This window comes from Pelobates fuscus, chromosome 2 (genome assembly GCF_036172605.1).
Source record: "Pelobates fuscus isolate aPelFus1 chromosome 2, aPelFus1.pri, whole genome shotgun sequence".
Taxonomy (NCBI): domain Eukaryota; kingdom Metazoa; phylum Chordata; class Amphibia; order Anura; family Pelobatidae; genus Pelobates; species Pelobates fuscus.
In genome coordinates this window covers 160,627,831-160,652,504 of record NC_086318.1, presented here as the reverse complement: position 1 = coordinate 160,652,504, position 24,674 = coordinate 160,627,831, and the positions used below count along the sequence as shown (strand labels likewise).

General features: G+C 40.7%; 1 protein-coding gene across 3 annotated transcripts in view; it reads right to left on the bottom strand.

Annotated features, from left to right (window-relative positions):
* Window positions 1–24,674, bottom strand: part of MYOM2 (myomesin 2) — a 187,185-nt gene that overhangs the window by 44,242 nt on the left and 118,269 nt on the right. For all 3 annotated transcript variants that reach the window (XM_063442912.1, XM_063442911.1, XM_063442913.1), the window contains 5 exons: window positions 24,395–24,551; window positions 24,151–24,257; window positions 22,757–22,801; window positions 12,959–13,095; window positions 804–948 (listed from right to left, as the gene is read on the bottom strand). In XM_063442912.1, the coding sequence (XP_063298982.1) occupies window positions 804–948; window positions 12,959–13,095; window positions 22,757–22,801; window positions 24,151–24,257; window positions 24,395–24,551 (591 nt within the window). The remainder of the gene's footprint in view (window positions 1–803; window positions 949–12,958; window positions 13,096–22,756; window positions 22,802–24,150; window positions 24,258–24,394; window positions 24,552–24,674) is intronic.

Sequence of the window (24,674 nt, the reverse complement as noted above, 5' to 3'; positions counted from 1 at the left end):
GTTCCCAAAACAGTTTTGTCCACACACTTTGTAACAAATTAAGAAAATATAAAAAATAATGGGATTTATAACTCCGACATCTCACTAATTCGGTTATAGTGCCAGGAATGTGCTAGCGACCTCTCTCCCCCACTGTAAGTAAGTCAAACTGTGCACTGATTTTGACAGAGAGACGCAGTGCGGCACTTTGCTCATTGGCTGAGAGAGATCAGCTTATGCTCTTACCCAATTAACAAGCCCTACTGCAGGGCTTAGCTCAGGAAGAGTAATGCAATCATCTGCTTAGAAGCTTTGCTCACTGTCATTAGCAGTGGAGGTGAAACGCGGTGGAACACAGGCAAGAAGTCCAATGATTCAAAAATAGTTTGACTGCTTACAATGGGGGGCACCAGGGCACTTATATCACAATAATCACTACAACACACTGTAGCAGTTATGGTGTTTGATGTGTTTCTTTAAATGTTAAGCATATATTAAAAGAAAACATAGATGCAAAACTATTTATTAAATGACATTGTACTCCATGTTATGTGTTTGATTGTGAAATGATATATTTCACCAGCATGACCATAGATAACCAGCATTATTGCTAGCATGACCTTGGGTTACAATAATTAATGGTTTTTCACATCTAAAACCTTAAACATACCTAAATTGGATTTTCCTCCCAAACAAAATCTGTTATTTTAGTCTACATTTTGCTTGTCTGCTCTCAAGCATGGACAACTCATTGTTTATTATTTTAATAATAAAACATAAGATATATGATCATTTATTTTATCTTTATCAACAAGATCTCTTACCATCGCCAATGAGCACTAATGAAGACTGGTTCTTGGCTTTTCCATCCTGAAGCTGTACTGTGTAAGTTCCTTCATTTTCAATTGTAAATCTTTCCATTACCATCTCAATCATGCCAGTGGATCTGTCAAACTTAATCCTGTGGCTCTATAAAGTCGGAGACACCAATAGTTATTCATTGTGTGTACGTTGGATAAATCAATATCTTTTTTCCAGGTATTAAATAATAATAGTATAAAAATACAAAGACGTACAGTTCAGTAACATGTTCTAAATTATGCATCAGTGCAAGAATGTTTTCCTTTTCTCCTAAAGTCTCATGAATTGTTAAACACATATTGTCATATGAAAGAGGGTATTTTTCCGGTAAGACACATGTGTTTTATAGTGTAGCCTAACCTTGTAAGGAGACAGACACCCTGTTTATATTTCTAGCAATAACCCACTTGCACTTCTGTGTTTTGATTTGTGCACATCTCTGTTTGACTTCTACATCTTCCATGGGCCCCTTGGCACAGAAGGATACTATCAGTTTCTGAAGGCAATGTGTGGTGTGAAACAGAGTGGTTTTGGATGTGAATTTGTAATCGTTCTGATATATGCTAGGATTGAACAAAGTATAAGATGGTGAGACTTTGTTAAGAAAAAGTGGAAAGGAGGGTGAGTGGTTCTTAGAGAAAACATTTATTTTAGACAATAGTTGCAGATACTTGGATTAACCTTCCAGCAGTTATTATATAGGAAGAGCACAGGAAAGTGTGTGACTGACAAATTTTCTTTTAATGAGGAAACAAAATAATAATAATTTACATTTTTATGTAGAATGATGAGCATGCCAGATGGGCCAATAAAATAATTTTACCTATGGTGTTTGAGTGGTGTTTTCTTTATGGGACATTGCTAGCTTCCAAAAACACTTGGGGCTTCAGCCCAAAGTAAAACTCGATAAAACCGACATTAACAGATAGGTGGAGATATGTTATGACATATCCCCTCTCTTTATGTTAAGTCCCTCATCCCTACCCGTGAATAACATGCTGCGTATGTTATCAGCATCTCAATGAAAGCATAACTGTAAACAGCAAAGTATTCAATGTGATCCTGCCATGCTATATAATTAATAGCATGTGGGAAGCAAAGTTATGTTTCACAGCACCCCCACCTGACAATCACATGAGGAACACCATCCCCTCCCTTTCAAGCAAAATACTAGTGACTTTTAGGCAGCTGTTTTGATTAAAATTATAAACAAAACACAATCGTATTAAGGAACTACTACTTGTAGAGATCTTGAACTGAAGAGTCCCACAATGTCTAGGATTGTATGTGAATGCAGATGCAAAATCATCAGAAAAAAACATGATGTCCCCAAATAAAATCCCATTCTATGACACAATGTTATAGGTGCACTTGAAAAGCATTACCCATTAGGTGAAACGCCTTGTGTACTATTTTATTGTTTTTATTATTACTGTTCTGATATAGTTCCTATTATATTACAACTTTTGATCTTCCTAATTTCCCTGATCGGACCTGGTTTTGGGGTGGAATATACCATGCAAGCGTTTCAATTTAGCAAAAAACATTTTTGCTCTCAACCAAATGAGTACATCTCCCATTATTATCTATTTTAAAAACACAATGTGCACTAGATTTTATTTTTTGTTTTTATATCACAGTGAGGATTTTAACCTATCCATATCTGAGAGAGGATCTTGCACATATATCCAAGTGTGGAGATCATTCGACTCCAGGCCTTACACAAGGAGCTATCTGAAGGATACAGTCAATGTGAGTGTGTACTTATACAACGTTTATTACTCATTTTGAATTCCTGACATACTATATTAGTATCTTCATTCAGTTTGTATTGCATATCCAAGCTATACTCCAATGGATAAAGATTTCAGACCTATTTCCACAGGTGTGGATTGTACCGTCCGGGTGCTACATCTAGAGCTAAATTATAGCTGCAAACACTGTGAGTGTATTTCTTTTTTTTTTCCATATTTGAAGCTTTGACATACTACACTATATTTTTTTTTGTCCTCTCTCTTGAAACTGGAGGACCTTTGCAATGTGCTGCTTCCTAGTGTGATCTTCTTCACAATGTTATAGGTACCTGATATTTGTAAACTGCATATGCCTTGATATATTGTCAATAATTCAGCTTAGTGACTGACCCACATAGACAAGAAAAATCCTGTTTTATTAGGTTCTAGGTAATACAGATAGGGATAAAATAAATTTAAATTACATTTTTTTTAAATGTATTAAAAGTTAAGGAATACTTGTAGACCTTTTTTAATGCATAGGTGGAGATATTTAATTCAGTTTTTTTTAGGTAGGTAGGGGTTGATAGATTTGTACTTTGTAGAAAATATTAGGGTGTTTCGCATGAGACTGTAATGAAAAAAAAATAATAAATAATAAAAAATATATATATATACATATATATTATTTACATGAATTGCTATATAACAGAGTAAAATATAGCATTTTCCAACATAGCAGGAAATAATGTTAGCTATACAGTAAATAATTTATGTAATAACACAGCAAAATATATACCAATCCAGGTAACATTCATGAAATGTCTGCTTTTCATGTTGCTAGTTCTTTGATTAAAAAAAAATGAAAATATAATTGAGTCTTTTCCTCTAGAGAAAAACAGGAATATATTTAGAGATTATATAACAGATCAATATTTGCCTCATCTTATTATACAGATCAATATCCAAATACCCAGAGTTTTCCTACGGCAAAGAAAAATATTACAATAATCTTATGTTGATAGTGCTGATGTACTGAAGCGGTTTATATTGTGAAGAGGCATGGGATTTTGGATCTCTTGTTTAATTTACTGCTTGTGCTTTGCAGTTGAAAGCTTTTATTAGTTTCCCTTTGTTTTGGATCAACTTAATATATTGGACAACAAAGTTGTTTAACTCCTCTTAAGGGACCCATCTTTTCTTTCACACTATATGTTATTTTTCAAGATTTCAATGATATATGTGAAGGCAGAGCCTGGAGTTGTGGGATGGGTGGATCCAGCCTATATAAGCCCAAACCTACCTCCATCTGGGGCTGACGGCGATTGACTACTTCCGGTTCTGGTTTCGTCAGGAGAGTTTTTCCCGCGTTGTTTCCCAGGCCCAGCTACAGCCAGGACATGGTCCAGTCAGTCCAGTAGGCCTTGCGCCATGTTTCACTGACGCCAGCTTCAAACTGCTACTACACGGTTGCACACTGCTCCACTAAGCTTCCGGGGCACAGTCCCGAACTTCAGGGTCAGCTACCAAGCACCCGGTAACAGTGAGGAAAATATGAATGCAGTACTAGTACTGAACGGACGACGCATGCGCACAATCACTGTAGACTGTAACTTGAAGCACACAAATACACATTAACTAACGTACTGATAAGCATGAACGCAGTGGATTTGAATCCAATGTCATTCCCCCCATACAACAGTAGTTCGCTTCGATGATTCCTCATATGGCTGCTATCATCTTTTAATTCATGGAATTGCTTTACGTTCGGCTGTTTCAAATTTACAAACCTCTAGGGGTTCCACGATATTGATACACTATGTCAAAGGGTTCCACAGGAAAAATTAATTGAGAACCCCTGCTCTAGATAATGAACAGATACCAGATACACTGCCATCTACTGATAAAAAATGCTAATTACACATTACTCCCAAACTGTTACACTAATGCTGTCATAATTTTTTGATGATTTCACAGTAGCAAACCACAATGTACTGGTAACATAAGGTGTTTTATTAAATATTGAAAGTCTGTTTACTCATTAAGTACAATGTGTTTCTCTAGTCAAAAGGTGAAAGTTAAATAGTAATTAAGTAGGCTAATAACTTAGTTACAATCAATCAGTCGGGAATGGTCTTAAGTATACCAAAGTGCGCTCATGTTGTTGCTATGTACTTTTAGAATCCAGATCAATACTTTCCTGCTTACCAACCTGTCACATTGATTTCTGTTGTATAAACGGTACGTTAAAAGTCGAGCATTTCTATGCAGGTGGGAGGGGAGGGAAAGGCTACAGTCATAATTTGGCAGCTTAGATGTAATATACATGATGCATAATCCTACTCATTAATATTGTTCATACTTTCTTCCATATGAGGTTCATGTTAGCCAAAATAATACAGATGGGTACACTAGTGTCTAATTGGAAACCACGTTCAGGTGCACAAATATTAAAATCCGTAAGTTACATAGTTACATAGCTGAAAAGTTCAGCCTTCCTCACATTTGTTTTTTGCTGTTGATCCAAAAGAAAGCAAAAAAGCCCAGTGTGAAGCACTTCCAATTTTGCAACAAGCTAGGAAAAAAATTCCTTCTTGACCCCAAAATAGCAGTCAGATTTATCCTTGGATCAAGCAGTTATTACCCTACACTGAAAGATTATATCCTTAAATATTCAGTTTTTGCAAGTATGCATCTAGTAGCTGTTTGAACATCTGTATGGACTTTGATAAAGCCACTTCTTCAGGCAAAGAATTCCCCATCCTTTTTGTTCTTATAGTAAAAAAAAACTTTCCTTTGCCTTAAACGAAATCTTCTTTCTTCCAGTCTAAACGCATGACCTTGTGTCCTATGTAAAGTCCGGTTTGTGAATAGATTTCCACACAATGGTTTGTATTGGCCCCGAATATATTTGTATAATGTTATCATATCCCCTCTCAGGCAATATTTTTCTAAACTAAATAGGTTTAAATTTGTTACATTCAATGTTATACCTGTTTTGGGCACATACAAAACATGGCCACTAGAGTAAGCATCACACAAGTTCAAATGTAAACAAACAGGTTGATCCCGAAGATCGCAGCAGAGTTAAGACATAGAGGGATACCGTATCCTGCCACCGCCAAAAAGTCAGAACTCTATAGAATTATGATGACCAATTTTGAGAACCCACAACCAGGGAATAGTGCGCAGGACAATATTAACGATACCCTGAGAGGGATACATGCCATGATGACATTCATTCTGTCATCTATTAACAATCTAAATGAAAGAATGGAAAAATTAGAATCCCCGGCATCCCCGGCACCAGTTACCACAACTTTCCCAGACATCCTACCACAAATCATTGACAAAACCGTCTCTCAGGGTATTGTCACAGGTATTCAGATTGCACAGGGATCAGCTACACATATCACCACACCAGCACATATGGTCCCTCCCAATACCAAGAGAGACATACTGGATGGAAAGGATGTAAACCTCATGTCCTTACTAATAGCATCTCAGGCTGAACAAAAAGGTGTCCATTCCAGACTTTGTACTAGCATTTGGGTTGTATAGAGACATGATATGCTTCATTTTACCACAACGCAGAGAGGAACTGGACTAGTATATGCACAAGTTGGTAGATCTGGGGAACAAGTACGGTGGTATGAATTTTTGCGATTACCACACATTTTTTCGGCCCAAGGCAGCGGCAACCTTTGCACAGTTTAACATCAGGATAGTCTGGAGTCACATGTACACTCAGCTGTTCTGTCATCACTTTGCTGTGCTAGTACCACCGGCTTGTGCTATTTGCTCCTCAAACTCTCACTCTACCAACTTGTGCACCAGCAAGCCCAGTTTACCCACCACTAGCTACACTACCCCTAGCACAAGTAAAAGCAAACAGAAAGGTTTAAAAGACAAACTGGGAAGACCGGTAATATTTTTGGGTAAGGCGCAGATATGTAACAACTTCAACACAGGGGGTTGCAGTTTCAGCGCTTGCAGGTTGTTGCAAGTCTGCTCCATCTGTTACCGAGCCCACGCCAAAACCATGTTCCCAAACTGCCTCTTTCCCAGGAAGTGACTAACCGAAGTACAGGTCAACACGTTACCTTTCTACCTTAATTCTTACCCTTCACAAGTCTTAGTTAAATTCATAATCACGGGTTTCACAGAGGGGTTCCACACTGGGTTAATTGCACTGCCAGCAGGCACACTCGAATGTCACAACTTGCAGTCAGCCACAAGCGACCCATCAACAGTAGACAACCTGCTATGGACAGAAATACCACCTTTCACATGTTGGCGAACCAACTCCTTGGGCATTGCAACCGGGAAATATAACAATAAAAAACGTTTCATTATAGATTTTTCAGCTCCACACTCTGCTTGTGTTCCAAGCCTCAATTCTCGGATACCTTCTGAGGAATTTTCTTTGCAATATGCCACAGTAGACAATGCCACACAGGCAATCTTGAAGGATGGGGTAGTAGTTTGGCTTGGCAAAACCGATATCTCCAATGCCTTCATGCTGCTTCCAATACATCCATCCCTGTGGTATTAACATGGAATGAAATGGAAATCCCTTTATTATTTTGCAAACTGATTAATTTTTGGGGCCAAAAGTAGCCCCAAACTATTTGATCTGTTCGCAGAAACGCTGTGCTGTCTCCTACTGAACATCAGCTGTTGTCCAGTCATAGTCCATTACTTGGACAACTTTCTGACAGTAGAAAACCTGAATACAACCCCTCAGAGCATAAACAAGAAAGTAGCAATATTTGCTGCAATAGGAGTACCTGTGGCTAATGATAAGACAGTAGGTCCCACCACCAAACTGTCATCTCTAGGGATATGCCTAGACTCACTCACAATGCAAGCTAGCCTCCCCAGCAACAAAGTTCAGAGAATCAAGACAGAGGTCGAATTGTTCCTCAACAGAGGAACCACTTCTCGAAAAGACCTCTAATCCCTCTTGGGTTCTCTGAACATTGCCATGAGGATAATACCACAAGGGCGAACGTTTGTTTCAAGACTACTTAGTCTTTTGCCAAACCTACCATATGACGACAGCATAGTCACATTAGATGGATAGGCTAGGGCAGATTTGACAGCATAGTCACGTTAGATGGACAGGCTAGGACATCCCGCCCTGAACAGAAAATTCTCCAGTTTTATGGACAGTTGCACTCAGGGTTTGCAGCCATTTTTGGGGACATTAATAGAAAAGGTACCCACAGGTCAGGGCATTAAAGAGGGAGAGCAACAGGCTCACCTCCAAAAACCGATAACTGAGGGTGTGCCCATGTATCATAGTATATAGTACACGTCCCTGGTATAAATCCCTTGATGTAAGGGATAAAAAACAATAAATCTTTAATAAAGCAATATATAATAAAAAGTCAGTGGTGACTAACCAAAAAATAGTACATACACCCTAAGTGAAGGGAAAAAACGGTTCAAAGAACTGTGAGAAAAAAAAGTGCTATTTACACTGGGTATGAGTCTTGGGCTAAAGGCTAGCTTGTAGAACTAGATAAGTTTAATAGGACATAAATGAGTGTCAGTATGGATGGTATTATAGGACAGTTAAACCAATATAAATGTCTAGAAATTAGACTGCAGACAGGTTGACATAGAGAGAGTATAGGTAAAGAGTGCCTGCGAAGGTAAATCAGAACTGCTATAATGGGAGAGACACTGAACAGGCACAGTGTCCTCCCTGTAGTTTGAATCATGACTCAAACCTATATAATTAAATACGTGAAAGGAGTTCCAGCTGCTCTTAAAGATAGATAAGTAGGTAAGCACAATAGTAATTCATCAAAATAGGGTAAATGGAGAGATAGATCCCTTAAAGTGGGTCTTGTATCCTCCCCGTGTATAACTTCCTTAGTGCCACAACCTACAGGGTATCTTGTAAGCAGTTCAGAACCCTATGTAGTGAGTATGAAGAGGAAAGAACAAATATATATATATATGTATCTTTCCCCTAAATTACATACCTGCAAAATCCCTCTATGAGCTCCTCTGAGTGTGGATACATTGTTGCACCTGTCAAGAGCCGTATACTAGGAGATATCTAGAGAACATATAACATAGTTGCTTGCTCGTATTTAATTGCTACCCTGATAGTAGGGTCAGTAAATTACTAATTTCTGTCTGTTAGCTTAGTAGTATTATGGTCTGTAGAACCTATAATCAGCCTTAGTCTGTAGTATAAATCACAAGAAACTAGACATCCAGAAAGTGACTACCCATAATGGTATAAAGATAGCCTGCGTTTAGCGTCTCATTAAAAACGTGCTCATTTCTATCCGCTAGTCTAATAGTGTATATCACGATTAAAATATTAAACTAGACATCCAAGATCAAAATACCCATGGTAGCTAAAAGTAGCCTAAGCCTAGCGTCCTACTCGACGCGCGTTTCGGTGCTATGTGGCTGTGGCGAAACCGACCTCGCCACGTGTCCTTGGAGGGGGCTGCTTGCCTGCCTCTTGCCTTTGGACTATGGACCAGACTTTATGGGAATGTGATACCCCAGATAGCTATACCATGGAGCCTATTCATATAATGAAAGACTATGGGAAAGACTTTAGCTCCATGGCAATTGTACTGTGTGAGTAGGATCTGCGCGCTATTCGGTAGTTTTGTGCGTGCAGATCCCAGCTATCTGGGGATAGGTGAAATGTCTGTGTGTTATGTGTAAATGTGACTTTATGTATTTTAAAGTGTTTTATGTCGTTTTGCAACCATGTGGTTAATGGAGTCTGCCTCTAGTCCTGGATAATTGGATTACTTCTCCAATTAACTCCAGGGCAGAAGGGAGGAAACCAGGGTGCATTGTGGGGATGTTTTTCTGCCAGCCAGAAAGGAACAAAAGATACTTTTAGTAACTTTTGAACCCCTGGTCGGATTCATGCCATTTTTTAATATGTTGTTCCCCTGAATGGATTGATTGTGGATATGTATTTTTATGTGAATGTGATGTATGGTTTTAAAGTTATGAAAGTTGTGTAAAAGTATATTTTACACTGTATGCATAATGGGATTATGTGTCACACTAAGGGGAGGGGATGTGTGGGAGGTAACATCTATGTGATTGGTTATTTTATGCCTCCCCCTGGGTGTGGCCTGTATGTGTGAGTTGGAAATAAAAGCCAGGCTGGATGAGCCAGTCCAGAGTTCCTGTTTAACCCTCAAAATGAAGTGTCGTCTCGTTCTTGGGGGGAATTGGATTGTAAGCTGACTGCCAGGAGTGTAAGCGGATTGTATGCTTTTCTTGTTCAGCTGTTCCAGTTCGGAGTGTTATCTTGTATCCAGTTCGGGAGTTTGGTGTTCTGCAGTAGCTGTGCCTGTCTCTCAAAAAGGGGATTATCGCCTAAACGGATTTTAACCCCTTGTCTGCTGAAACGGTCCGTTACAGTGGCGCCTTTGTCAAGAGTGGACCACTTTTGACAAAGGCGCCACATAGCGCCGAAACGCGCGTCGAGTAGGACGCTAGGCTTAGGCTATTTTTCTCTATCTTTAAGAGCAGCTGGAACTCCTTTCACGTATTTAATTATATAGGTTTGAGTCCTGATTCAGACTACAGGGAGGACACTGTGCCTGTTCAGTGTCTCTCCCATTATAGCAGTTCTGATTTACCTTTGCAGGCACTCTTTACCTATACTCTCTCTATGTCAACCTGTCCGCAGCCTAATTTCTAGACATTTATATTGGTTTAACTGTCCTATAATACCATCCATACTGACACTCATTTATGTCCTATTAAACTTATCTAGTTCTACAAGCTAGCCTTTAGCCCAAGACTCATACCCAGTGTAAATAGCACTTTTTTTCTCACAGTTCTTTGAACCGTTTTTTCACTTCACTTAGGGTGTATGTACTATTTTTTGGTTAGTCACCACGGACTTTTTATTATATATTGCTTTATTAAAGATTTATTGTTTTTTATCCCTTACATCAAGGGATTTATACCAGGGACATGTACTATATACTATGATACATGGGCACACCCTCGGTTATCGGTTTTTGGAGGTGAGCCTGTTGCTCTCCCTCTTTAATGCCCTAACCTGTGGGTACCTTTTCTATTAATTATCATTCTGGGTCATCCCCATTGCTTGTTGCCCATTTAGTCCTCCCCTTTTTGACTTGAGGGTTAGTTTTTTCTAACCCTACAGCCAATCCTTTTCTGTACATTTTTGGGGACAATTGGTTCAGAGACGCTTGAACGATAGAGACTGCAACTCTGCCATTGTTCACCAGTACCTCCACCCAGTTCGAAATCTACCCCATAGTGGCTGCAGTCCTAGTGTGGGGCCAATTTTGGAAGGGGAAGACGATAAAATGCTACACAGACAACACTGTGGCCTGCAAAATTATTAACAAAGTAAGGTCCTCTTCTCTGACAATCATGAGTCTCGTTAGGAGACTCACGTGGTTGTCAGCAACACAACACTTCCACCTGATTTGTGAACACATACCAGGCTTTCACAACACAACAGCTGACGCCCTCTTTTGTTACAACCTGCAGGTTTTCTTTCAAGTTCATCCCACTGACGAGAGAGTCCCAATCAGACCACCGCTATTCCACGAACTCATCCTGGACTAATGATGCTAGTGGAGCATGGGAGAATGCTAGCAATAACACCAAATGCTCATACAGCAGAGCTCTCCCCATCTTCAACAGGTTCATTTCCGAATACCAGATTAAGGACCCGTTCACATTAGATACTATGTTGGCATTTACCTCCTTTGGCCACTTAAATCTAAAACTAGCACATAATATGATAAAACTATATCTCACAGGTATACAATACCACGTGATGAACACATATCCCAATCACCATACCTTTATGTCAGCAAACCCAAAGAAAATCTTAAAAGGCATACTACGGTTAGAAGGTCACAAACCCACAAAACGACAACCAATAGACAGTAACAAGTTTAGAGCACTATCCGATATGTTGGATACGCAACCATTCGAAACAAAGACTAACAATACAATCAGAATAGTTGTATTTCTGACCTTCTATGGGTTCTTATGACCTAACGAGTTCACAGTAGAGAAGGCAAATGATACTACCAACATGCTAAAAATGGCCGACCTAAACAGATTAGGGGACCACTATGTTTTGACACCACGACAATCAAAAACAAATCAAACAGGACAACTAGATGAAATACAACTCTTTCCCACAGGGAACAAATGGTGCCCAGTTCTGTAACTAGACTAATTTCATATGCCCCTATTGGGTCAGAACAAAAGGGCTCCTCTACTGAGCTTACACAGTAAACCGCTGACAACATCTAAATTCATGGTGTACATAAGAACTCTATTTTCAAAAATAGGTTGCGACCCACCAGCCTTCACGGGCCATTCATTTCGTATAGGGGCAGCAACAGCAGTCTCTAGTCAAAAGAAAAAAGTACACATAATAAAAAGACTGGGACGATGGAAGTCGTCAGCATACAAGCGCTACATACCTCAATCGGAAAAAGAACTTAGACTAGCAAGAGTTAGCCAAGTAATGATAAAGTGTCATGTTTTCAGTGATGTTATTAACGATTACATGCGTGTTAAAGTTTGCATGGAAATCTCCCTTTTGCCCTCTTTATTTACAGGCCTGCCAAAACATTGGTTTCGACAAACCACAACTGACTTTAGTAAATTTAAAGGTCACGCTTACTCTGCTTTATTCCCTGACCACAAATGGGAAGGTGGTGCCTGGAGCTGTGGGAGGGATGGATCCGGCCTATATAAGCCCAAACCTACCTCCATACGGGGCTGATGTCAATTGGCTACCCCACCCACCACTCTCTCTAATACAAATTCCATCTTGGTGGGCCCTCTTTATTTACAGGCCTGCCCGAATGTCGGTTTCGGCACACCACAACCAACTTTAGTAAATTCAAAGGTCACACTTACTCTGCTTGTTTCCCTGACCACAAATATATATATATATATATATATATATATATATATATATATATATATTTCAGAGGTCCTCGGCACTGACCCCTTTCGTTGTTGAAGCCTTGGTGAAACTGTATATATTTATATTTATATTAAGCAAAGAGGTGCACTCATAGGTCTTAATCCAAACGTGTAGTTTATTCAATATTATTCATATGTTGTCCCGATCAACGTTTCGACCCCTCAGGGCCTTTTTCAAGATTTTGAAAAAGACCCTGAGGGGTCAAAACATTGATCGGGACAACATATGAATAATGTTCATTAAACTACACGTGTTTATATATATATATATATATATATATGTATTTATTTATATTTTACAACGCTTTGTTTGTCTATATGTCATTATGCATGCACCAAAAATATATATTACTGTAATGGACATATCAGACTCTAAATGACATAAAACGTACCTCGCTATCTTTAACTTCCAAATCATTCACCACAAACCTAAAGTTTGTTTCAGCAGATAAATGCTGAGCTTCAATCCAGAAGCGAACTTTTCCTCTTTCCAATATTTCATAGGCTAGCTCAGACTTCAGAGGAATGGCTAGGAGAGAGAGAGAAAAGAAAGTGGTCATATGAAAATAATAGAATATATAGACATGGTGTTGTAGATAACACTTTTAAAGAAAAATGTGTGGTTGTTATTTACAAAAACAAAACAAAAAAGCATTGGTTTATTAGTTAATTAAATGTACAGTTAGTATTGTATATGACAAATAGTGAATCCCAGATAAATATATGAAGATACATATGGTGAGGAGTGTATTGTGGGAAAATAATGCCATCTAAAAGGTTCTGGAGATATTTATTAAACACTTACAGCATCATTTACTAAAGTAAGAATTCAAAGTGAATTTAAAGGGAACTTCAAATTTAAATTCAAAATAGCTTAACTCAAATTCCATCTACACTACACTGACCTTAAATTTGAAATTCACTTTGAATTCATTGTGATTTCTCACTTTAGTACATTACCCTGTTAGCCTTTATGACTCCATAACCCATCAATGGCATTATTGTCCAAAAATAAATGGTTTATGATGTTATACTGTTTTCCCTCTCTGTGTCTACATATAATGCAATAACCTGTAATTTTATTAAAGGACACGGAGGCTCATATTATGCTTATCTCTTTCTTTATTATACCTCAGCAGCAAAGAGAAGGTATAAACATTCATAGAAAAAAGTTTTAACAGGTTCTCCAAGGGTTAACACAACATTATACCCTTAACCAATAGGAACAGTCCTTCTATCTATAACTACTCATGTGACCTTTCCTTTCCCTCTTTCTTTGCTGCTGCCTCAGCTAAGTACCATCTAACTTTAGCTCTCCTCAGAGCAACTTATTTAGTTTGTTAAAGCTTCTTTTACTGATGTCTTTAATTTTAATGTTATTTTCTATGTTATTTACATGTCTTAATCCTATGTGTGGGATATGTTAATCCTTCTGCTCTGCTACCGACCGGTGCCTATCGGCGCCTGGTGCAGATAGAGGACTTCACTGGGGTTTCCCTCCCCCCTCCGGCGGTTAACCCCCCACCCACACCTCCCCGGGTAGTTTATTACCCGTTCTACTTCATCCTCCTGCGAATCGCGGCGGCCGCATGGCGCGGCGGCCATTTTCCAGCAGTCTGGCTGGTCCTTGCCGCGCTTTTTCTCCGCCCGCCCCCTGTATCTGAGGGCGGACGCTCAGGGATTGGCTATCGGCATTGGCTGGCAGCTTACCAGTGCTCCCTGGCGGCCATTCCGGAGGGAACACTCGGTAAGCTGACAGCCTTTGTTTGTGCCTGAATCCCCTTTGCAAAATAGCAGAGCTTACTGCCCAAGTAGTTACTTCTGCCTTTTCCCTACATAGGGTTTAAAGGGATAGCTCCTTTTTCCACACACCTTTTTACAGTTTGGGGCAAATTCACTGGGTCATCCAGTATACCCTAACATACCTGTTTTTACTAACTCAGCGTCCCAAGAAATTTGTATAACCTGCCTGTAATGCAGCACCTCAGGGACCAAGGGGTTTCCACACCCACTGATATCAGCAAGGACACCATACACGTGTCCCAGTTAACACGTCCATGCTCACCACAGAGAGAGGACATGGCATCCATGGAGCAGTTGAACTCGGAGGAGTTTCACTCGCTTCTGGATGCCACCATGACCAAATCGGTCACCCAAGCCATTTTCACGGCAATGGGGGCGATGTCAGAGAACCTGACACAATCTATTAGTAACGCCATACTGGCGTCTAACAACAACCCCAGCGGCCTCCGCCCCAAGGCCCAAACTGACAAGCCTGCGCCCCTCAGCGGCCGTAAGGCTACGGAGAAGACCCACCATACGGGCAAACACACCTCCAAAACCAGCATGACGGACAGGTCACGCCCTGTCACTACTGAGGACGTGGGGGCCCCACGTAAGAGAGCCACCCGCCGGGCAAAAACGGTGAGGACGTGGAAATGGGCAAAAGCCCAGACAGAGACATCCGACTCTGGTTCGGACATAGAGGAGGTAATGAGTGAGTCCAAAGAAATCGGCTCTTTGGAATCAGGGAACTCTTCCCCTGAGCGCAACCTGGCAATCACACCAGCTAAGGGTAAAGGGTCCACGGATGACTCCATCATCCTAGACCCTCAGGGTGAGCCCCTATTTAACCCAGACGACCTCCAACATCCTAGGTCTTCAGACTGGTTCCCAGCTGACTATGTGGCCCAATATATAGCGGCCAGGATCAGGAAGCCCCTGGATAAAACAACCAGGAATAAGTTAAGAGCAGAGTGCCCACGCCCAACGGTCCCCGATATGGCTTGCGCCACACCGGAGGTGGACCCTAAGATTGCCCAGTTCCTGGGTAAAGCAGGCTGGAAAGCCAAAAAAGGGCTGGACTACTCCTTACGCCACTGCCAGGACAAGGTGCTTGACTCCTTGGGCCCCAGCGCAAAAATCTTCGACTTAGTCGAAGCGACACTCTCAGGTGGCGCACCACTAGATCCCTTAGAGATCCGAGAGTGGGCGCAACGCTCTATCTGCCTCATCGGCAACTCCAATGCCGCACTTAGTACTGAGAGGCGGAAAACAATTCTCATGAAAATAGACCCTAAACTGGTCAACATGGCCATAACCGAGCCTGGACCCCAGGCAAAAGGCCTCCTTTTCGGAGACAATTTTGTAAAAGAGCTGGGCAACTACGTGAGCACATTTACAGCCATAGATAAGGCACAAACAAACCTGAAACGGGTGTTCTCCCCAAAGGTTTTTGGAGGGGCTGGCAGGTACAAGGGCCGCCTGTCCAGCCGCCCATCACGGAGCTCCCATCGGGGCTACCGAGGCCCCACTACTCCAAGGTTCCCACAGACGGAGACCAGAACCCCCGCACCTTTCTTCCCAGTCAGGGGCAGATCGTGGCAGCCCAGAGGACACAGGGGTTCCACATACGGCCGACGACCTTATGGTAAGTGCTTTCCCCCCTTCCCTCTCTCGTACCTCACACGTGTGGGGCAGACTTTCCAAATTTATTGGGGCATGGCACAGACTCACGTCCGATGCCTGGATTCTCAACACAGTAGCAGGGTACCACATAGAATTCGTAAAGGGCCCAACCCAATCCGCAATGCCAAGGCGGATGGTGTTCACCCCACGGGACAGAGAACTCGTGTCGAAGGAAATCAGAGCACTGGAGGAGAAGGGAGCGATCTATCAGGTCGCACCTCACTCCCCAGGCTTCCTGAGCAACCTGTTCCTGGTCCCCAAGAAAGGCGGTGGGGTAAGACCAGTGATCAACCTACGCCCGCTCAATGCGTTTGTAAGATATCACCATTTCAAAATGGAAGGGATTCATTGCCTACGAGATCTTCTCAGGCTGGGGGATTGGATGGTCAAGCTAGACCTCCAAGATGCATATCTCACCATCCCCATTGCGAAGGAATGTCAACATCTCCTTCAATTCCGTTGGGACTCTCAGACGTGGAGGTTCCAGTGCCTACCGTTTGGCCTATCATCAGCACCATGGTGCTTTACAAAACTGTTAAAACCAGTGGTTGCGCTGCTACGCAGCAGAGGGGTTCGCATGATCATATATCTGGACGATATGCTGATCATGGCACAAGACACCCTACTACTACAACAACACTTATATTGGGCAATAACACTTCTACAAAACCTGGGATTTCTAATCAACTGGGAGAAGTCGGTACTAGTCCCCTCCCAGTCCTTAGAATTCCTAGGATTCGAGATAGGGGCAACTAGCCAGAATAATTGGACTCCTTTCCGCTTCCATACAAGCGATCTTCCCGGGACCCCTGCACTACAGGGCCCTACAGAGACTAAAAGCCGCACAACTACGCTCAGGACACTCCTACTCAGACTCTGTGCCACTCGATCACACAGCCAAGGAAGAGCTCAAGTGGTGGCTACAGCACATGGAAGCGTGGAACGGCAGAGCAATCTTCGGCAACAACCCGGATTGCGTAATAGAATCAGATGCCAGCACACGGGGCTGGGGAGCGCGCTGTGGACATACCTCCACAGGCGGAAAATGGTCCCAATCGGAGAGGACACAACATATCAACAGCCTGGAATTAATGGCGGGATCGTTCGCGCTAAAGAGCCTGCTGGGCCCCGCGACACATTGCTCCATCATCCTGAGGATGGACAACGTATCAGCCGTACAGTACATCAACCGCCTCGGCGGCACCAAGTCCAAAATCCTGGCAGACTTAGCCACAGAATTTTGGCAGTTTTGCTTAGAACGCAACATAACAGTACGGGCCGAATACATCCCGGGACTTTCAAATACCGTAGCGGATTGGAACTCCAGACACCTACGGGATACCAGCGATTGGCGCCTGAACCGAGAGACGTTCCTACGATTGCAAACACTATGGGGTCCGATGTATATAGACCTGTTTGCGTCGCGGTTGAATGCACAACTCCCAGAGTTCTTCAGCTGGAGACCGGACCCAGACGCATTGGCTACGGACGCGTTCCTACAACCATGGCCGAACAAACGATTATACGCGTTCCCTCCGTTCGCTCTGCTGGCACGAACACTAGTACACCTCGACCGTGCACGGACGTCCCTAGTCCTCATAACCCCATTCTGGACTGCACAGCCTTGGTTCCCTTCACTTATGGAGATGTCCATAGATCTTCCCAGAATGCTACCCGAGAACCCACGTCTCCTTTCAGACCCAGATGGGAACCCACACCCTCTGATGACGCAGGGACAACTCAAATTGTTAGCATGGCTTCTTTCCGGGGACCCTGGGTCGTGCCAAACGTTCCGCAAACAACTCTCGAACTTCTGGCGGGAGCCTGGGCTCCTGGAACACGGAGATCCTAATCTAAAGCTTGGAACATCTGGAGTGGTTGGTGCATAGAACAACACGTGGATCCCGTATGTGCCTCTGTAAACCACCTGTTACGTTTTATTACACACCTATACGACCAAGGATTAGCATACCGAACCATCAATGTATACAGGTCAGCAATATCCGCTGGACACAAGGGCATAGAAGGATTCCCAGCGGGTAAACATCTGTTGGTATGCAGACTCTTACGCGGAATTCGATTGGCAAGACCACCACGACCCCGATATAGTACAGTATGGGACGTGAATTTGGTCTTAAACCTTTTGGAACAATGGCCACAGAACTCTGACCTCACGATGAAACAACTATCAGCAAAACTGGCCATGCTCTTATGCCTAATATCCTGCAAAAGAGTCTCGGATGTCAGGGCATTGGACGTCGACGCACGCACGTTCACTCCAACGGGAGTAACGTTTAATATTTCCAGACGTACTAAATCAGCGACATCATCAGTATCATATCCAGCATTCCCCCACAACAAAAAACTGTGCCCAATAGCCTGTCTCAAAGAATATGAGACACGGACACAGGCATTTCGAAACCCTGGACATCATGAATTATTTCTGGCCATCAACTCACCACATCAGCCAGTATCTTCAATAACGATAGCCCGATGGGTGAAGTGGATAATGACCTCTGCAAACATAGATACCTCAGTATACGGAGCGCACTCCACTAGAGGAGCTATGGCATCTAAAGTATTCAACTTGGGATGCAGGCTGGAAGACCTGTTACGGACAGCAGATTGGTCTCGAGAATCCACCTTTAAGGAATATTATTTTCACCCTACAGACCACGTATCATCAACAGTCATTGCACAGCTTTGAACTAGCATAATATGAGCCTCCGTGTCCTTTAATAAAATTACCAGATTTTACTAATTACATGACGTAAAGTCATGATTTTATAAAGGACACGGAGGCGAATATTGGCCCACCCGGTAAGTATATCAAGCCTATATCGGCGAAAGAAGAGGGAAATTCCCACCCAATAAACAATAGAATAAGGGTCATTGTGGTGTCTTCTTTTGTCTAGACTTAATTCATTTATATAGAACAACAGTTGCTTATATACTTGTGAGTCTGTAGTATCTAATACATATAGTAAGATTTAGTCACTACCATTGTGACAAACAGTTCCTAAGATCACATTTTACCACTTTTTTCTCTATCCCATTACAGCTTAATCCACAATAAGCGACACCATGGATGACCAGTTGTCACCACAGTTCACACAGACAAGTTCCTACAAGTTCGATATGAGAATGTTCGACACAACGGATAAAGTGTTCCAGTGTCTTCTCAAGTTATAAAGATACAGCTTCGGCATGACCAAAGAAAGAGGGAAAGGAAAGGTCACATGAGTAGTTATAGATAGAAGGACTGTTCCTATTGGTTAAGGGTATAATGTTGTGTTAACCCTTGGAGAACCTGTTAAAACTTTTTTCTATGAATGTTTATACCTTCTCTTTGCTGCTGAGGTATAATAAAGAAAGAGATAAGCATAATATTCGCCTCCGTGTCCTTTATAAAATCATGACTTTACGTCATGTAATTAGTAAAATCTGGTAATTTTTAGATACAGCTTTATGTGTCAGTAAGGGTTTGAATTAAGACATGACCTAACTATTCATACAAATCCTCTCTTGTATATTTTTTTTAATAAAAAGCTCTGTCAAACACACGTTTTTTTTTTCTTTTCTTTTTTCTTTTTTAAATGCAAATTTTAGAATCTGCTACAAGTCATACACAGTACTAAACCATATATTCTAGAAAAATAATTCCATTGATGGGTTCTGTCATTGGGATGTTTGATCCTTGAATCATTTTGTCCCTATATTCTCTGTTCTTCTTGCCTGCTCCTTTTCTTCAGAGAGTCTTGAAGTCAATGGGCAGCAGACGCAACACAGTGATAGACTGTGTAAACTGATAGATGTACAGTATTATAGACATATAGGGACTGTTATATTCCCTATGTGTCCTTATTGCTGTGTTTCTTCTGCTCCAGCCTGAGTTGAAGTAAGGAGACTGCCAGTTATTTCAGCTACTGTCATTAAAATGGAGACAGGTGGCATTCAAAAGTGTAACTCACACTAATCTCATGAACTGTATTTCCCGGTTTATCCCAAGATTAGGGCCCCAAGACAGAGGTGATTCAATAATTATTAGCTGTTAATTTCAAGGAATAATTATACAGATGACAACACAATTTGTTCAGTACATTGAAAGAACAGGCAGATCATGTTGAAATTATTTCTAAAAGAAAAGCGGATATGATTATTCTATCTATCTATCTATCTATCTATCTTTCTATCTATCTTTATTTCTATCTATCTATCTATCTAATATTCAGCTTAAAAGGCTGGAGTGATTCAAAATGCAATATTATTGGAACATAGAAACATAGAAACATAGAATGTGACGGCAGAAAAGAACCATTCGGCCCATCTAGTCTGCCCAATATTTTTTAATACTTTTAATTAGTTAAGTTAAGTCCAGGATAGCCTTATCTCTATCCCAAACATGCTTAAACTCTCTCACAGTGTTAACCTCTACCACTTCAGCTGGAGGGCTATTCCATGCATCCACTACCCTCTCAGTAAAGTAATACTTCCTGATATTATTTTTAAACCCTTGCCCCTCTAATTTAAGACTATGTCCTCTTATGGTAGTTTTTCTTCTTTTAAATATAGTCTCCTCCTTTACTGTGTTGATTCCCTTTATGTATTTAAATGTTTCTATCACATTCCCCCTGTCTCGTCTTTCCTCCAAGCTATACATGTTAAGATCCTTAAACCTTTCCTGGTAAGTTTTATCCTGTAATCCATGAACCAGTTTAGTAGCCCTTCTCTGAACTCTTTCTAGAGCATCAATATGCTTCTGAAGATACGGTCTCCAGTACTGAGTACAATACTCCAAGTTTTCACCAGTGTTCTGTACAATGGCATGAGCACTTCCCTCTTTCTACTGCTAATACCTCTCCCTGTACAACCAAGCATTCTGCTAGCATTTCCAGCTGCTCTATTACATTGGTTTCCTACCTTTAAGTCATCTGAAATAATTACTCCTAAATCCCTTTCCTGATGTTGAGGTTAGTAGGGTATCAAATATCCTATACTTTCCCCTTGGGTTTTTACATCCAAGGTGCATTATCTTGCACTTATCCACATTAAATGTCAGTTGCCACAAATCTGACCATTTTTCTAGTTTACCTAAATCATTTTACATTTGGCTTACCCCTTCTGGAACATCAACCCTGTTACATATCTTAGTATCATCAGCAAAAAGACACACCTTACCATCAAGACCTTCTGCAATATCACTAATAAAAATATTAAAGAGAATGGGTCCAAGTACAGATCCTTGAGGTACCCCACTGGGTAATGATAATACAAAGTTGAATACAATAGTGTATGTAACTTATTCTACGGCGATAAATATATTTTTGTCACTCTAACGTTTAACATTAAAGGACTCTCTAGGCACCCAGACCACTTCATCTCAATGTGTGGGATAGAATATAAGTAAAATACATTTTTAAACCTTGAGAGGGGCAGTCACCTAAATGGTGGCTAGGACACATATGTATTCTTAATGCTATAATGTTCCTTTAACATTGGTGTTCTGTAAAACAAAAACTGTCAGGAATTCACCAGTGAATTGCAAGTTTTAGGCCAAAATAGCCAAGATAGACAAAAAGCTAAGCTGGTCATGTTTTCCTTAAAATATGTATTTCCTTTGTCAGTTCCCCTTCAGTTCTTAGATAAGGCACTTTATAGTGGAAATTGTAAAGTACAATTATAAAGTGGAAAAGAAAATGCTTTAACCGCTTAAGGGTGGAGGCAATTGTTCAACTCCTGAACCAAAACATAGCTTAAAATGCGTGCTACGTGTTTGTTGCGCTGTAATTCAATGGTTTCTTTTTAAGTGCACCTATACATAGGATACGAGATCTGTCCAGAAAAAGTCCAGCCATTGTCAATATAACGAGAACTGTTAGTGCGACATTGATGTAACCTGCCAGCTAAGGAGAGTAGAATGGAATGGGTGAACAATGCTGACTTCACTGTTCTAGTCAGTAGGGGCCCTAGACGCCATTGAGTGAGCATGTTTACTGTGTGGCCATCGCATTCAAAATGACTGAGCGAGTAGAGCAATGATTTTGCATACATTTCGCATTAAGCTTGAACATTCCTCCGCGGAACTGTTCAGATGATTCAGAAGGCAATTCAATGAATGCATCGCAAATAAAAGTGCACAAAGCTTCAAAGATGGTGAAGAAAATTAAAATCATAGATTCATGTATCAGTCCTGATTGTAAAGCAACTATATTTCTATGATCAAAAGTAATTTTTGGAAGTTAATGCTAACCCTATACCAATTTTACAATCCTACAACAACCGTACCACTAACCCTAATATCATTAGATTTTATAAGGCGCAATCATATTCCGCAGCACTTTACAGTTATAGAAAGGTGATATCAAGAAGATTCTGATCAAATAAGGATAGATTTGAGGTGGACATATATCGTTAGGTTTCTTGCGCAGGGACACTTGCTGGCAACTTATGGTCTGATGGGGAGTTCAGCCAGACCTGATTTCAACCATAACTTACCCCTAACTTTAACCTAATACCCATCCCTAACACTAAAACAGCACTAATCACTAACTAATACACTAACTCTATCCCTACAATAATCCAACCCTAGCCCTAATGCTAAGCCTAACTTAAAGGGATTACTTCTACTGACACCTACTGGGTGATTTCCCAGCTCACACAGTACAGAGCACTCTGTGTACTGTAATAAAAAAAGAGTATAGTAAAAAAACAAATCTACTTACTTGGATTTTTTATTTCATGGCTCAGTGTCATTAAACGTTCCAGTTCTAAAACACAAGAAGAAACAATATAGATTATTGTATTGGCTTGTTTAACTAAATATTAAATCCTTACACAGACTTGACATCAAGTAACAAAAGCCCAATCAACACCTGGAGATAAGTAAATGCTTATCCTGTGCAAAACAGGTTTAAATTATTTACAAAAACAGATTTGGTAAAAGGGACACTATAGTCACCCAGACCACTTCAGCTCAATGAAGTGGTCTGGGTGCCAGGTCCCTCAGGTTTTAACCCTTCAGATGCAAACATAGCAGTTTCAGAGAAACTGCTATGTTTACATTTGGGGTTAATACAGCCTCTAGTGGCTGTCTTCCGGACAGCCACTAGAGTCGCATCTGCGATGCTGGAGGCAAATTTTGCCTCCATCGCGCAGAGCGTCCATAGGAAAGCATTGAGAAATGCTTTTCTTATGGACACTTTAAATGCACGTGCGGCACTTGCTGCTCATGTGCATTCGGCTCCAGTGACGCCGGACGGGGGAGCTGACGTCGGACGAAGAGGAGAGGTCACCAGCGCCGAGGGAGCCCGGCACTGCATTAAGGTAACTGAATGGGGTTTTAACCTCTTCAGCGCCACGGGAGGGGGACCGTAGGGGTGGGGGCACCCTCAGGTACTATAGTGTCAGGAAAACCGCTTTGTTTTCCGGACACTATAGTGATCCTTTAAGTGTTGGATTTAGATTTGCTACCACATTCTTTCCATTCTTACAGATTCCTATGGACATTACTGTGAACCTGACTGAAATAAGTGAAGTGCATATTTCATATATTATATTTATTGTACTGGTGCATGATTTTTCAATATTTGTTTTACTATTACTCATCTATAATTATAAAATAGTACCGTTCTTGCACTCGTCAATCAACAAGATTGCTGTTCAAAAATTCAATTATGAAAATCATCTGTCTTAACAGAAATTATTTGTATATAACTTAAATTAATGTACAATGCACAGCTATTCTTATATTAATCAAAGCAGACTTCCACTCAAGCTATTACCTTTGCTTAGACAGTGATAGCATAAGTGTACAATTTAGTCTACTTCACTGATATCTTACTTTTTAATATAACATGATAAAATCCTCACATTCTGCAATTATAAATTATTCTAATTTTGTCATTAAATGGGTGGTGTTTCATTCATTACAATTTTCTGATATACGAATAAATAGAACTACGTATAAGAGTATGAAAGATTGAAAGCTATCTTGCATTTTGGTATAAATATGTTTTTCATCTTTAGTTACTGACCCCAATGCTACTTGTGTGAAAAACAAATCATTTCTAGCCTGATGACTTGGTTTGTAAAATACTGGGGGAAATGAAGAGCTCACCTTCTGGATCCATTACAAAACTAGATGAAATGCCATCTGTATCACTAACAGCCACTGAATAGGTTCCCAAATCATCCTTATCTGGATTCTTGAAATACAATTTAGAGCTAGTAAAAAAAAAAAAAAAAGTATAAAGGGAAGAAAACACATATTAAACAACTTCTGTGTTGATGTACAGAGCATAAAAAAGATTAATGGTTTTGTTGATAATGTAATGTGTGAACAATATATATGCAGAACATACTTTTCTCCAATGGACTCTGATTTAAATTTGGTTTCATCAGAAATTTCTTCATAAGATTTGCACCATGCAAACTGAGAAGCTTCTGATATCTCAGGGCAGTTGAATGCCAGATAAATATTTCCTTCTTCATCTACACCTGCGCTGATCTCCTTGGTTCCTGGTATTCACAAAATAATAGAACAGGAAGCTCAAGTTATAAATCAAACTTTGCTAATGGTAGATTATATAAATATTTATATATGTAACGTAGAGTAAGAGCAAATAAATGTTTTAAAAATTA